Source organism: Neolamprologus multifasciatus, chromosome 9, assembly GCF_963576455.1.
Source record: "Neolamprologus multifasciatus chromosome 9, fNeoMul1.2, whole genome shotgun sequence".
NCBI lineage: Eukaryota > Metazoa > Chordata > Actinopteri > Cichliformes > Cichlidae > Neolamprologus > Neolamprologus multifasciatus.
This window is the reverse complement of record NC_140447.1, coordinates 25,288,302-25,301,728: the sequence shown is the minus strand read 5'-3', so window position 1 is coordinate 25,301,728 and position 13,427 is coordinate 25,288,302. Positions and strand designations below refer to the sequence as shown.

The following is a 13,427-nucleotide window of genomic DNA, read 5'->3' as shown; positions in this document are numbered from 1 at the left end:
AGGAAAAAGATACTTTGTGATATTATTTGTTATTTCTACAGCAAATATATCAGAGTTAAACCTACCAAGCATGACGAAAGGGATCCCCAAGTACGTGGAGTTGTAGGTGGCCCCAGTCAGGTTGAGTATCCCAGCAGCAGTAAGGCCTGATAGAGTGATGGACAGCAGAGCTAGCAGTCCCAGCCAGGGTTTGGACCTCACACAGTCCCTCATGGAGCAGCAAAGGACGACAAGCACCCCACACACTCCCAGGCTGGCCAACAAGGGGCGACGTGCCAGCACTGAGGAGAACTGGAAGTCTGTCCTCAGAGAAGATGAAGTAGAAGGGTAGAGGCCCAACTTTGGGTGCAACTCTGCAAAGTGCTGCAACTCAGCACAGAAGGCCTTTTCCCACTGGCTGGCCACCCGGTCCATCAGGCCGCCTGGGGCTTGGAGGTAGTAGGTGAGCTGCAGCGCCCTGGCAGATCGGACACCTTCTCCCCTCACTCCCATTCCCTGAGCTCGCATCGCCCCCCCAGGACCCCAGCCCTGCACCCCACCCATCTGGTGGCCAATGTACGCTTGCCGTCCATCTGCCAGCTGTGTGATGGGGTACCTCAGGACGGGCACGGAGCGATTGGAGTTGCGAGCTGACTGGATCTCCTCCATGGCGCGGATGATGTCATCGATGATGCAGACATTCTTGTCATCAAGAAGGCAAAGGTTGGAGAAGGAGTAGTTGAAACTGTTGAAGCCTGTTGCTGGCACAGTTACCTGCATCTGGTAGATCCGTCTGTGGAGCTGCGAGCAGACAAAACAAAGAGAGAAAGAGCTTTATTTGCTCAGCTTAACGGTGGCTTTCCTGAATAAACTGTGGGAACAGTGAAAAGTTTCACTACGCAGTACACAAACTGAGTGTCAGCGACTCATTCACCTACTTTGTGTTCCTGTTTGTACGACTACTAGGGAGAGAAATTTGGGGAAGTGTGTGTGTATGTGTTTTATATATTACTCAACAGAGAAATAATAGTTGTCTCAGAGTACTCCTCCGTTTCTATGGCGAGAGGACAACTGTGCCAGCATCCACGGTGCTGGTTACTAAGCAACAGGCCTGATGCCAGTCTCTGCCATGGTGAACACGAGCAAAGCTTTCTCCTACCTCAGATTGCTGCATTGGCTTAAGAAAGGGAGTGTGATTCTGCAGGAATGTCTCCTGAAAATTATTATAATTTTGGTTTACAAGTTACTGTCCTGCAGCAACCTGTCCTAAGATTTATTGTAAAATAAACTTTTACTGCCAAATTCTTCCACTCTGTCATCATTATTGTCGACAGCTTCATGGCAGAGACTTAAAATTCCTGCTGTAGGTGCCTCAAGCACGTACACTAACTTCAGATGCCTACTCTTTAATAGTTGAACACTACAAGTGACCGTTAACTTCACTTCCACTTGCATGCAGTTATCTTTATCAAGAGTAAACCTACCATGCTCTATCAACACAGCGTCGATTGTTTTCTTTTGATTATTCAAGAAGGGTTTTTAGTAATCATCCTCAATATAAAATTTATGAAACAGCTACTGTGTACGTAGGTGTATGAAGTGTGTTTATGCATTATGTGTCCAAGCAAATTTCTCTGTGGGATAATAAAGTCTTATCATGGTTGTTATGTTAAAGAAACTAAAGTGACCCTGCTTTAAAAGGTGGATATTATTTCAGATTTATATTCTCTGTGGATCACTAACTAGCTGGTGGTGAGAGTTAAAGAAAAAATATTCATAAAACAAGATTATAAACAATAATTAATTTTTGTAGATGGCAGGGAATTTTTTATTGTGTTAAAAAAAAAATCCAACATCAACATATACGAAGATATTTGATGGGGATAACTGTTTATCAACTTTCCAGCAACATATTTTATGGACTAGTTAGAAACTTTGCAAAACCATCTGTGATGCTACTATATATGATAGACTGTGTGTTTTGTGCCAACCTATAAAGGGGGTATCTGCTTTTTGCTGTGTGAAAACTGACGTATCCTACAGCCCTCCTGTAAACTTAAAGCCCCAGTCACACAGAACTAGAGACTGGGTGTCAGAAACCAGGTAACCACCTGTCGCTAGGAGAAAGAATGAGTATCTCTAACCTGTTGCAAGTGGTTGTTGTAGGTTGGTAGCAATCCCTTTGAAATTTACTGTTAAAGACCCAATCATAAAGATTTAGAGACCAGTATTCTCAGACCACTTGATGAGTGGTTGCAGGAGGGTGCTTGCTATTGTTATGTGACATTGGTACACAAAAAGGTAAATGCTACTGCATTGAAAATCTCTTTGTGAGTGCTTTGGTTGCTAGCAGAAAGCAGCAGTCACCTAGTTTGCATGGAAGACATCGACTTTTCTGCAAACGCTTGCCAATCACTCTCTAAGTAGTTGTGAAACTGTAAAAAGTGTGACCCAAACTGGAAATGGAGACCATTCAACATCAAAGTAAAAGTTGAGCAAGTAAAGCCAGTGCCGCACAACTTTTTCTGCCTGTGGCCATCTCCCTGTACAACTCCTCCATCTAATACACTATAAACACTGCAATAGTTACATCCTTTTTGCACACGCTCTTTTCTACTCTGTAATATTCCTGTCAATATTCTTAATATTTATTTATATTCACCTCTGTTAATCCTTGATATTTATTATTGAGTGATTGTGTATATATATTAGTGCTATTTCTTAAATTTGTAAATGTGTAACATATTGTATTGTTTTAATAGTTTAGTCTATTACCCTTAGTGTATTGGAGCAACTGTAACCCACATAATTTCCTTAGGGTATGCTATCCTTAATAAAGTATGCTGATTCTGATTACTTTCTCCAAACATTACTACCACTTTATGGTACGTTAGCAAGTGCTTGCAGTCTTCCATGGAAACTACAGCCAATTCCAGTAATCTGCTGGGACTAAATCAATCACAAGGAGGTCACGGCACAGAACCCTCTTTGCAACTGATTTCACTCACTGACATCCAGCAACCACTTGCCAACCAGTCACTGTTTTCCCGTAGAGACCAGAGGTTTCCAGGGGATTGCTGACCAGTCTCTAAGAGACTGGATAAACAGTAAAGATTGGTTGGGCTCTAAAACCACACTAGAGCCATGTTAGGGGAACTGTAGAGCAGAGATTTGTTCTAAATAATAACATTTGACCTAAACAGAAAATGCCTCGAGAGAAATTCTAATTTTTACTCGATAAATAGAGACTTTAACCTGCTGGTGGAAAAAGATTAAAAAAGAAAAACACAATTAACACAGCGCTGTGTATCCTCTGGGAACCGAGTCTATATCCATAATAATATACTTCCAGTAAACAGTTGTTAAGAAATTTCTTGATCATGGTGTTGGATCACACGTGTGCCCCTGCAGTGAAATGATGGTGTATATTTGCTTTGTCTTTTCAAAAACAACATGCAGTATCACATAACAGTAAAGTACGGGTTGTTTGAACACTGAACATTTTCCCACAAAGGATGAAAACCACCTCAAAAAAGAGCGAGCTGTAGTGAATCAGTTTATTTACCAACTACAGATTAAATACTTCAGTAGATGCAGTCAATGGGTGTGACTCAGAAATCTTACTCTTACTGCAAGTGGAAATCCGTCTAGTTCTTTCTCTCGCTCTTGCTGATATCGCTCTCTCCACCGACGCATGCTTTAACTTACTACATGCAACAAGTTTAGACCCAGAGGGATGCAAAAAAAGCTTCTGGGAAAATGCAAGAACTCATATGCTGAGAGCAAGCCATGAGCAAGCAAAGACACAGGAAAATTACAGAGTCTTGAACCTCACGGATGATATGCAACACTGTAAGATTACGTAACAGTGGATTTACCCTTTTACAGCACTCTCTTTTATGCACCAACCTGTTTCTCACTCGCTACCCGTTGGCAGCAAAAGATGCACAGCTCTGAGCTCTCTAACTGTGGCAGTCCTCTGTGGACCAACGCTGAATTGTGCATGTATGTAAAGTAGGCCACAATAACATTCTTTGATAAACACAGAAAAGCATGCGTGGATGGAGCTCTCACAAACTCAATCTCCTCAGCAGAGCTCGGCGTGTCCAGCATATGAGTCAGCAAGCTCTGACTGCAGCCTAATAACTTCATGAAATCATTAAACTAATTGCTCTAGGGGTGTCAGGCTGATACTCATAACACCATTTAGGTGTACCAACATAGAGACCTCTAAGCTCCAGTTAACGTGTGATTAAGATACCCTGCTTTATAACCTCAAAAGGCTGTCAGGGTGATTTGAAATAAGACTCCAGTTAATGAATATCAGTCACGGAGAGTGAGGAGTGAGGCAGCCTACAGATACTGACCTTCACCTCTTTGTGTTTCTGAATGAGAGCTTGTTTTTAAAGCTGTAGATGCACCTCGTTTTCTGATGTATACACCATGATTTAAAGGGCACAGTAGCTAACTTGTCAAATGCTGTACTTTTCAAGTGCTGTGTGTTTTCGCTTGGCATTTCGCCACAGGTGCCTCGCGGAGTGGGTGGGTAGGCCTATATGTGCTCTCGAACTCTAAAAATGACCATTCAAAGGTTATAGGTCGGTTCACATTCCGTCCATTTCAATCTTGGCACCTACTAGTTGAAGCCTATTTCTTCAGCAGACACCTGTGTACGTGTTTATTGGCTTCGTTGTCATATTTGTGTTTTTATCATTTCTTTATTAATCGTGAAAATACTTTAAAGATACTTTTACATGTATTTTCTTTTATATATCAGACTGCTTGTCAGCTGAAATTCACAATTACTAAAGAAATGAGTTGAGAGTTTGTGCCATGTGTGCACGTGCGTACCTTTAGTATGGCGTCCAGATGAACCGGATCCAGCACGCTCCCCTTTCGGGTGGTGATGATCACGCGCCCATAGCGGCCCGGAGTCTGCAGGTCAGAGTAGAGCGCGTGCTTGGAGCGGTTCACTGGGAATAGGCTGTCCACGAGGTTGCCCTCAATCTTGGCCAGGCTGTGCTTGGGCGCGAGCAGGCTCTCCACGTCCTCTTCCACGCGGTACCGGCTAAAGCTGGAACCCAGCAAGATGGAGAGGAGCACGGGCGCGGAGGCGAAAAAGACCGGGTGGCTCGCCACGAACCGACCCAGCGCGTGGAACGAGGTCCTCAGGCCCGCGTGCAACACCTGGCGCAGCATCCTAGCGCGCGGCCGCGGCTCGAGCCTCTCCCACCGACCGGAAAGCCTCGGAGCACTGCCGAGCATCAGGGGCTGCCGGACGCATCGGTGGGCTCCGTGGGTTTTTGTCCGGGGTAGAGGAGGTGATGCCCGGTGGAGGGAGGATTTGTCCCCCGGAGCAGGAGGTCACCAGCCGGGAGAATCCAACCCTCCTCCGGTCACAGGGGCGCCCCTTTGCCGGGGTTCTCTCATCCGCTGGAATAACGCAAAGCACAGAAGGCTGCAAAATGAGCCAGCATTTATCTGCTTTGCGTTCAGAAATTATATCGCCAGCTCTACTTTAAATTTAATAGTCAGTACCCCGCTGCGTTCCGCGCCTTCTGCAAACTGCAGGGCTCTGTGCGCAAGAGAAAAATCGCAGAGCCCAAGTGATCTCATAATTAGACTTGTTAAGCGTCTCCCTCCAAAACTGTCTAGTAGTTCTGTTCGCAGCGTGCGCTGAACACACGTTGTAGTTGCACTATGCCAAAGCAAGGCTGTACATACCCAAAGAGGAGAGCGGGTGTACCGACCCGGTGATGACGGAGATCATTTAAGACGTACTCAGATCGAGATATTATCCTGCCGGCTGTCCATGCGTCCAGCTCCACCCTGCATCACCAAGTCAGCACACAGCCGGATGGGTGGTCGAGGTGGGTGGGTGTGTGGGTAGGTGAGAGTCGCAAGATGGGATAAGGTGAGGCGTTGTGCATGCAGTGGGGATGCCGGTATAGCTGCGTGTGAAATCAGCCTAATTTGGGCTTTTTTTCTCTGCGGCAGAAGGCTGTCATCCACCCTCTCCTCTCCGCGTTGCTCCGGTGGTATAGCGGAGCTTGCGTTCATCTGCCACTAATTACCGGCTTTCAAACTGGGGACCGTCTCTCTCTCTCTTTTCTCTTTCTCTTTGCTTTCCCCCCTCTTTTGCACCGCCCTCACGACCCGCTCCAAGCCCCCTTTTTCGGCCCCGCCTCTCACCGTTCCGCGCCGCTACGTTGCAGAGAAACGACGATGTGAGTGGAGAAGGATTTCTAGGAATTCAACATGTTACAAGTGTTTACACAGGTTCTGTTCTGTGATGTCTTTATATCAGAAAAAGAAGAATTAGAGTTGCTCGGTGCATACTAATATTATGGTACTGCTGTGATTGTTCCCTCAGTTTTGGGATGTTTTCAAGCTTGAATGATTTTTATAAGAGAAACGTGCAACTGTTACAACATATTTGTGTTTTTACTGCAGGGTTAAATAGAACTTTTTATTTATTTTTTTTGCGCAGACACAAAGTATCTCTTAGGTTTGCTGTTGTGTAGCTCGTTACCATGGAAACGGAACAATTACTGTGTTGTTTTTTTATATGCTTTCGTTCCTATGGCAATGGTGATGCCACCCATCCCCCCCAAACATACACTCACACACATACACAGTCACACACCTGCTGACTCCCAATCTGCTTATGGCGTGGTGGAGGTGTCTGATACAGTGGCATTAAAGCCATAAGAGTGAGGGAGAAGGCATGAGAGAGAGCAGAGAGCAGAGGAGGAAATAATGAGTGCAGACAGACAGAGATCACTCTCTTCTTGTCTGTCTGTGTGTCTTTGTATTTAAAGCCCTGAAATCAAATAGTCAGGCAGGCTCTGCTCTGTCTTTGTGGGACCACTAATGGCTCCCTGTTCTCCCCAGATATCATACATCAAGGCTGTTCGGATTTAACACAGACTCAAGAGACAACACAAAAAAAATGAAAAGTAACAAACAACAACAAAAATGCTCTTTACTCACCATGTTTGGATTAAATGAAAAGAAACAGTGCACCGCTTTAAACTAAAGAAAGAAAAGACGTTTGCAGCAAAAGGTTTTGTGCAGTGTGCAAAAGCCAAATGATTGCTGTTAAACTGTCATTTTGTCTTATTGCATTTTTAAACCTAGTTTGATGTTCAAGTGAAAAAAACAACAAATTTTAGTCAGAAATGTACCATTCTGAGAACCCACAGACCGCTGCCTCTTGGAATAACAGTCAGGACAGTTTTTAAGGACATCCAGTGTAGTGAAGATATCTGGTTCAAGATGCCAGCCATTGTCCGACTATGAGTGATTTCTTTTGCTCTCCACGTGGACTGCATACAACCTAAGCCTGCTCAAATGGGAGCGGTCAGTAACACTTACAAACTGGAAGGGCTGAAAAGTGAAAGCAGAAACATTTACATTTCATAATCTCTTATAACATGTAGATATCAATTTATGAAGATCGGAAATTTCTATGTTATTTGAGCAATAATAGAAGTCTAGGTTTGCTATCTGTTACACCTGTGATAGATAATTATCTTTTAGTGCCAGCCAGTGCAAACATGTATCTCTGTTATGCGTTAGTATTAGCCAGTATAATTCGTTTATTTAATAAGAATGATGCAATTAACCTGTGAAGGATCAATACCTCTAAATGTCTTTTGCTCGTTTTCTCCCAGGATGTCAGAGGTGGTTCGATTATCTGGTATGCTTGATTTGAGGTTATTTAACATCCAAGATGAAATGTCTGGATATCACAAATTCTTCCTGTTAGCACATATAAAGACCCAATTCGTCACACAGTAAACGGCGATATGCTGGTAATGTGAGCAACTGATCGGAATCGTGAGGTCTGATGAATGGATGGAAAAGCTCATCTTTCCAAAGGCACCATCAACCCTCAGTTCAAGGAAGGGCCATCTCAGTGTTATACGCTTATGTAGTAGCTTACTAGAAGATCTTGAGCTACTAAACCCACAATTTCTTAAAGGGACAATCTTAAACATTTTCATCTAGTAAAATTAAGCCATATATTTCATTTTTTATATCATGTTACTTATTTGTGTCCAGTTCGTTGGCGCAGCAGTTAAGCGGAGATGCCCAAACTTTCTGAGGTTCTCTTACACTGAGGCATAATCTCTCCAGCATGTCCTTGGTCTTTCCCAAAGTCTCCTCCCAGCTGAATATATCAAGGACAGCTCTCCTGGAGATACCCAGGAGGCATCCCAATTAGATGTTTGGTCCACTTCAGTTGGCTCCTTTGGATCCAGAGGAGCACATCCATGGAGATGCTGTGCCAATCCATCTGTCAGCTTGCTGCCAGACTCTCTCCCCCATTCTTCAACAAGACCCTGATATATTTGAACTGCTCAGCAGCAATAACTCATTCCCAACCCAGAATGGGCAAATCACATTGTTACAACTGAGATCTGTGACCTTAGACTTGAATGTGCTAAATATATGGCGGTATCCCTGATCAGGTAACACAGTTATGACTAAACCGTTGGCCAAAGTATGTCCATATTGTCAGGTCCAAGTATTTGGATGCAGTTTTTGTCATTTTATTTCTTTGCTTCACTACATTGGATCATGATTTATGAATTGTCAGTGGAAATTAAGTAGGCCATAATTAGGTTGGGGGAAACATGTAGCAGACCCCCTAAACGTTTGGAGTGGACAATTTAAAATTTAAAATCTTAAAACAGAAGAAATGCAATACCAAGCTCCACAACACCAAAAAGACCAGGAAGGCTACTAAGGTGGATGAAGCAATGCTGATTTCTTTTAACTGTGGAAAAAAACCCTTCACCACATGTAGCCAGAAGATTTCTCATTAGAAAAATGTTTGACAAGGACAAAGTACCAGCTTACTTTTTAAAGCAGTCAAATGCAACAGGTTTGTTAGAAAGAGTAAAGCTTACCTCTGTCGTTCAGGGAAAATGCCTCTACAAAGTAGGATAACTGGCCTTTTCAGCATTTTTGGACAGTGGATTGGTTTAAAATATTACAAAGAGTAGCTAATGGAAGAATACGGAGCAGTCGACATTAACCATAAGATGAAAGGATGGAAGCAACAGGCCGAACATCTCCAACTTCTCCACAAGGTCACATGTTGTTTTACTGCTGTGCAGAGTGCAGCATAAAAACAGATCACCATTTCTAATAAAATGATGGAAAAAAGAATTTTAGTTATACTCAGACTACTTTATCACAAAAACAAGAGTTTGTTTGTTTTTTCTGTGTCTTTGTTGTTGTTGGGGTTTTTTTTTTACCCACAGAATTCTATGTCCTGTAACATGAAATCTTAGTTGCCACTATCACCTAGATCTGAAAGATGAAGCTAATGCTGAGCTGCCATAAACTTCAGTTCCTGAAATTGTGTATTGAAACAGACTCCCATATTGAAATGCTAAACATCATTAAAAAACAAACAAACAAACAAAAACGTGTTCACAGCCTGGTGAAAAGATTGGGGCATGGCTGCTTTGACTGACAGGTGCAAAAACAAATGGAGTTAAAGCAATGATCTGCCTGCTGTCACTGTGACATCTTCTATGCTCACAAGCTGATAATTTAGCACAATATCCTGAAGCTTCGCAATGCAAATTCCAAAAATAGTGGGTGATGTCATGAAGGCTATGTTCATTTTTAACATACAGTTTGTAGTCAGTCTTTATAGACTGCCATGTTAGAATGTCCAATATTATGGTAGAAACCTCTTCTTTGGATGCTGGCCATCTTTTGTTCAGTTCTTTGTCAAGATGATCCCACAATGCTTCCATAATGTTGAGGTGGAGGCTTTTGGGAGGCCAATCCATGACTGGTATTCCACTCTGTTTTTCCGTTCAGGTATGCCTTTACTGTATGGCATTGTGTTTGGGATTATTGTCATGAAAAAGAAGCCGTTTTGAATCAGATGCTTTCCAGATGGTATCACATGGTAGATCAAAATCTGACTGTACTTTCCAGCATTAATAATTACATCAATTTTGAAGCGATCCCTAATACCACTGTATAAAGTGCAGCCCTAACCCATGGCAGAGCCTCTAATGTGTTTTACAGATAATTAAAAAAATAGAAGAAAGTCTGATTCCTTGGAAGTAAAATATAGAAAGACATTAGGGGTAGCTCAAGACTTTTGCACATTACTTAAAAAATATGGTTAGCATACAATTACACATCCTGTCATTTCAATACTTTCCATGCACATGTAGCTACAGGTAAAGTCTGCTTAGACAAACAGCATGCCATGATTTCTTAGAAAAAGTTCAATAAAACTGAAAAAAACAACTATGTTCATGTCCTAATCCATTATTCAATTAGGCCTCAATTAGCCTTTAATCCCCATTACCAGTCTAGCGAGAGACGAGCAGTGAAGGAATGAATAAGCGTCTCCCCGGGGAGGACGGAAGAGCAGAATAGAAAATGAAGGACTGCGGAGATATAGGGGGCTCGGGGCAGTTTCTGATAACAAAAGTAGTAATTAGTGTCGCTAAAAGATTAATAGAAATCAGGATAGCGTGTGTGAAGGATAGAAAGAGGAAGGTGGAGAGAAGGAATGGAGTCTTTTGAAAGTATATAGCCCCATTTTGTTGCCAGGCTATTTTCTGCACCTACAGAGTTGAAGGAGGGGAAATCCCCCAGGGGTTAAAAAGTGCAAGCCAACACATACACTTTAAAGCCTGCACAAGATGGACAGATGAGGGGAATATGGCACAGGCTGACAAGAGGACAGCACCTCTAAGGATTTTACATCTAGAGGCTGTTATGTAGTTAGTGTCCATATTTGCCTCATGTTTGCCCATCTGTGACGTCTATCCTCCATTACTAACAAAACCTATATGGACGCCGGGCAGATATTCATGAAAGGGCTCCTCTCTGAGTTCGTACTTATCCAAACCCTCCCGTCCTCCTCTTCTTCCACCCCTCCCATCCCCCAGTCCATCTGTTTTGGTGGAGGCCATCCATTAATAAAGAGACTGTCTTTTCGTTTCTATTTCCCATCCTTCTGTATTATTTATTTACTTATCTATCTCCAGTTATGGTGGGAAGATATGTGTGCCAGAATGGGACGCAGCAGATCTACCCACTTCTAAAAACAAATGACTAATCATGTTCAATCTTTTAAACGGCAATTAGTATAGACTTTGATTGACAGCTCTTTCAATTTACATCTACCAAATCTGCAGATTGTGGGTGTTAACAGGTGCTCGGTGGTGTTCGGATGAATTTTACATTTCAACCCAAAAGAGACTTCGTGTGAAGGCTGGAGATGGTCTGAAAGAAGTAAGTCTAACTATTTGCAATTAAAGTCATCTGAAGAATGTTGGCCCACTTTTCTTTAAAATGTTGCTTTTGTTCATCAGGATTTGCAGGTATTAATTTATGCACAGCTTGACATTTAAGTTGGGTTGAAGTTTGGCTTGAGGTTTGGACTGAGGTTTGCTGCTGTTCTTAGGATCAAGGCCCAGTCTGGACCAAGCTTTAGCTGTTGGACAGATTGCAACATTGTTCCAGAAGGTTTGTAGTTTTTTGTTGGTTGGTTTGTTTTTAGCTGCAGATTTTTTCCTGGCAACCCCTTCAAGAAAGCCAAACTTGTTCAGTCTTTGTTTTAATTGCAATGTTATAAACTTTAACCTATAATACGCTAATTGAGGCTTATAGAGTCGGAGATAGCTCTGGATTTTTCTGCTGTTTCTCTGAGCATTGCAGTCTGACCTTGGGGTGAATTTGCTGTCCACTCCTGGGAAGACTGGCAGTTATCTTGATTGTTTTCTACTTGTAAATAATCCTTCTCACCTGGAAATGAGCTGATAACCCATCCCAGATGGGCATTAACAATGACTTCTTTAAAATCATTTCTGATATTGTTCCTCCTTGACAGAAACCTGAAAAAACTGCCAAAATGTCTGCTTTTATAGAGGTGTTCACACTTCCTGATGATCAGGTAATCAAAGGCATCTGACTAGAAGCACTTAGATGCTACTAATCCTATGTAAAAAATATTTTTTTATACATGACTGAAAGTGATCAAACCTATTTTGGTGAACGATCTTCACAATACAATTTACATCTATTGATTGAGCCCTTTGTAGGACCGTAAAAAGGGGGAACTATTGATAAGTGCCACAAATTCACTGTCCAACCAACCAAATATGCCTCTAGGAACAGACTGTATATGAAAGATGGATCTAGCTTTAGTTTGGTGGGAAGATGATCTTAAACACTAGTACAAACAATAAACCCAAAACTCATGAGTTTATGCCCTATGCGGCTTATCCCACATCACATTCAGTATAATATGATGATCTTATATAAATTATGGTCCTTAATAGAGTAAAAAAGGAGGATAAAGTAGGGTTTTCTTTAGGCCAGGTCAATTGTGCGATTGAGATTGGGTGAAAAATCATCTGCACACTGATATTGCAGAGTCATCCTTTGTTAGTCACAGCTAGTTTCAAAACACCACAAAGGGTCTTGTGAAAACACTCAGCTTGAGGCTTCACAACAGGACTTCACTAACCAGTGGGTGATGGCTGCGTCAGTCTCGTGGTTACTCCAGGATAATCTGTTCAAAATTAAACTTCTTGATGCAGAACAAAAGTTTCTGACTCTTTACATTTTAAATAACATTTTAAATTAGATATCTTCGTGAAAGTGATGTTTAAAATTTTAAGACACCATACTATTAACGTCGGTTTCTGCTCATCAAGCACAGCGTCTCTGTACTCATTTAAATGTCTTCATTTTAATCATTTTCACTATCTCCATCTCCCTCTTTCAATCCATCTTTATCATATCCGCTATTTCTGTCTATCCAGTCGGAGCATCTTCTCGGTGGTCAGCAGCATCCGTAATTTCTAAATGTCATTTGGGCATTAGCTCATGAGGCCAGGCAGGATGCTGTAAATGGGGGTGATGGAAGAGGGAGGTCAAAGGGAGGTGCATGGGTGGAGAAATACAGTAGAGTCGTTTTCATGGCCTCTTAGAGACTCAAAGATTTGATTACAGTTGCCGGACAGAATCAGAGAAGATTGATGCAGACGGATGCAGATAAAAGACGTAACACATGATCACGCTGCTTCTCTTTACGATTGCAGTAGAAAAGGGCAGAACAAAATGATTGAGACAGGTGATCATAAATTTAATAAGAAACACTGGAAGAGGCCAAGTGATTTCAGCAGTGTCTGGAAAAAAAAATCCACTTGGCTCAAAGGTCAGAGTGTAATATCTTAGAAGAGCTATTTTCATCTATCAGAAAGAAAGTTTAATCTGTACATCAAACAAAAAACGGCCCCAGGTTTTCCCTGCCCTCTGCTGGACACGCTTTAGCTCAGCAGGAAAAAAAAACCTGTCATTTTTGTAACCTTTGCTATCAGTTCCACTTAGGGAGAATGTAGTAAACAACAAAGGCAAGGTGTTTGTTTGCCAGCTTAGACATCAGACCGTGG

The 13,427-nt window shown here is 42.2% G+C and overlaps 1 protein-coding gene across 2 annotated transcripts in view; it reads right to left on the bottom strand.

Annotated features, from left to right (window-relative positions):
• The window catches only part of ptchd1 (patched domain containing 1), a 28,325-nt gene extending 14,898 nt beyond the window's left edge, over positions 1-13,427 (bottom strand). Inside the window, exons 1-3 of one of the 2 annotated variants that reach the window (XM_085173279.1) lie at positions 5,704-13,427; positions 4,831-5,412; positions 66-780 (exon numbers count right to left, since the gene is read on the bottom strand). In XM_085173279.1, the coding sequence (XP_085029405.1) occupies positions 66-780; positions 4,831-5,244 (1,129 nt within the window). In that variant the 5' untranslated portion in view covers positions 5,245-5,412; positions 5,704-13,427. Of the gene's footprint in view, positions 1-65; positions 781-4,830 lie in introns of both variants that reach the window. The other variant, XM_085173278.1, reaches the window with a different exon arrangement.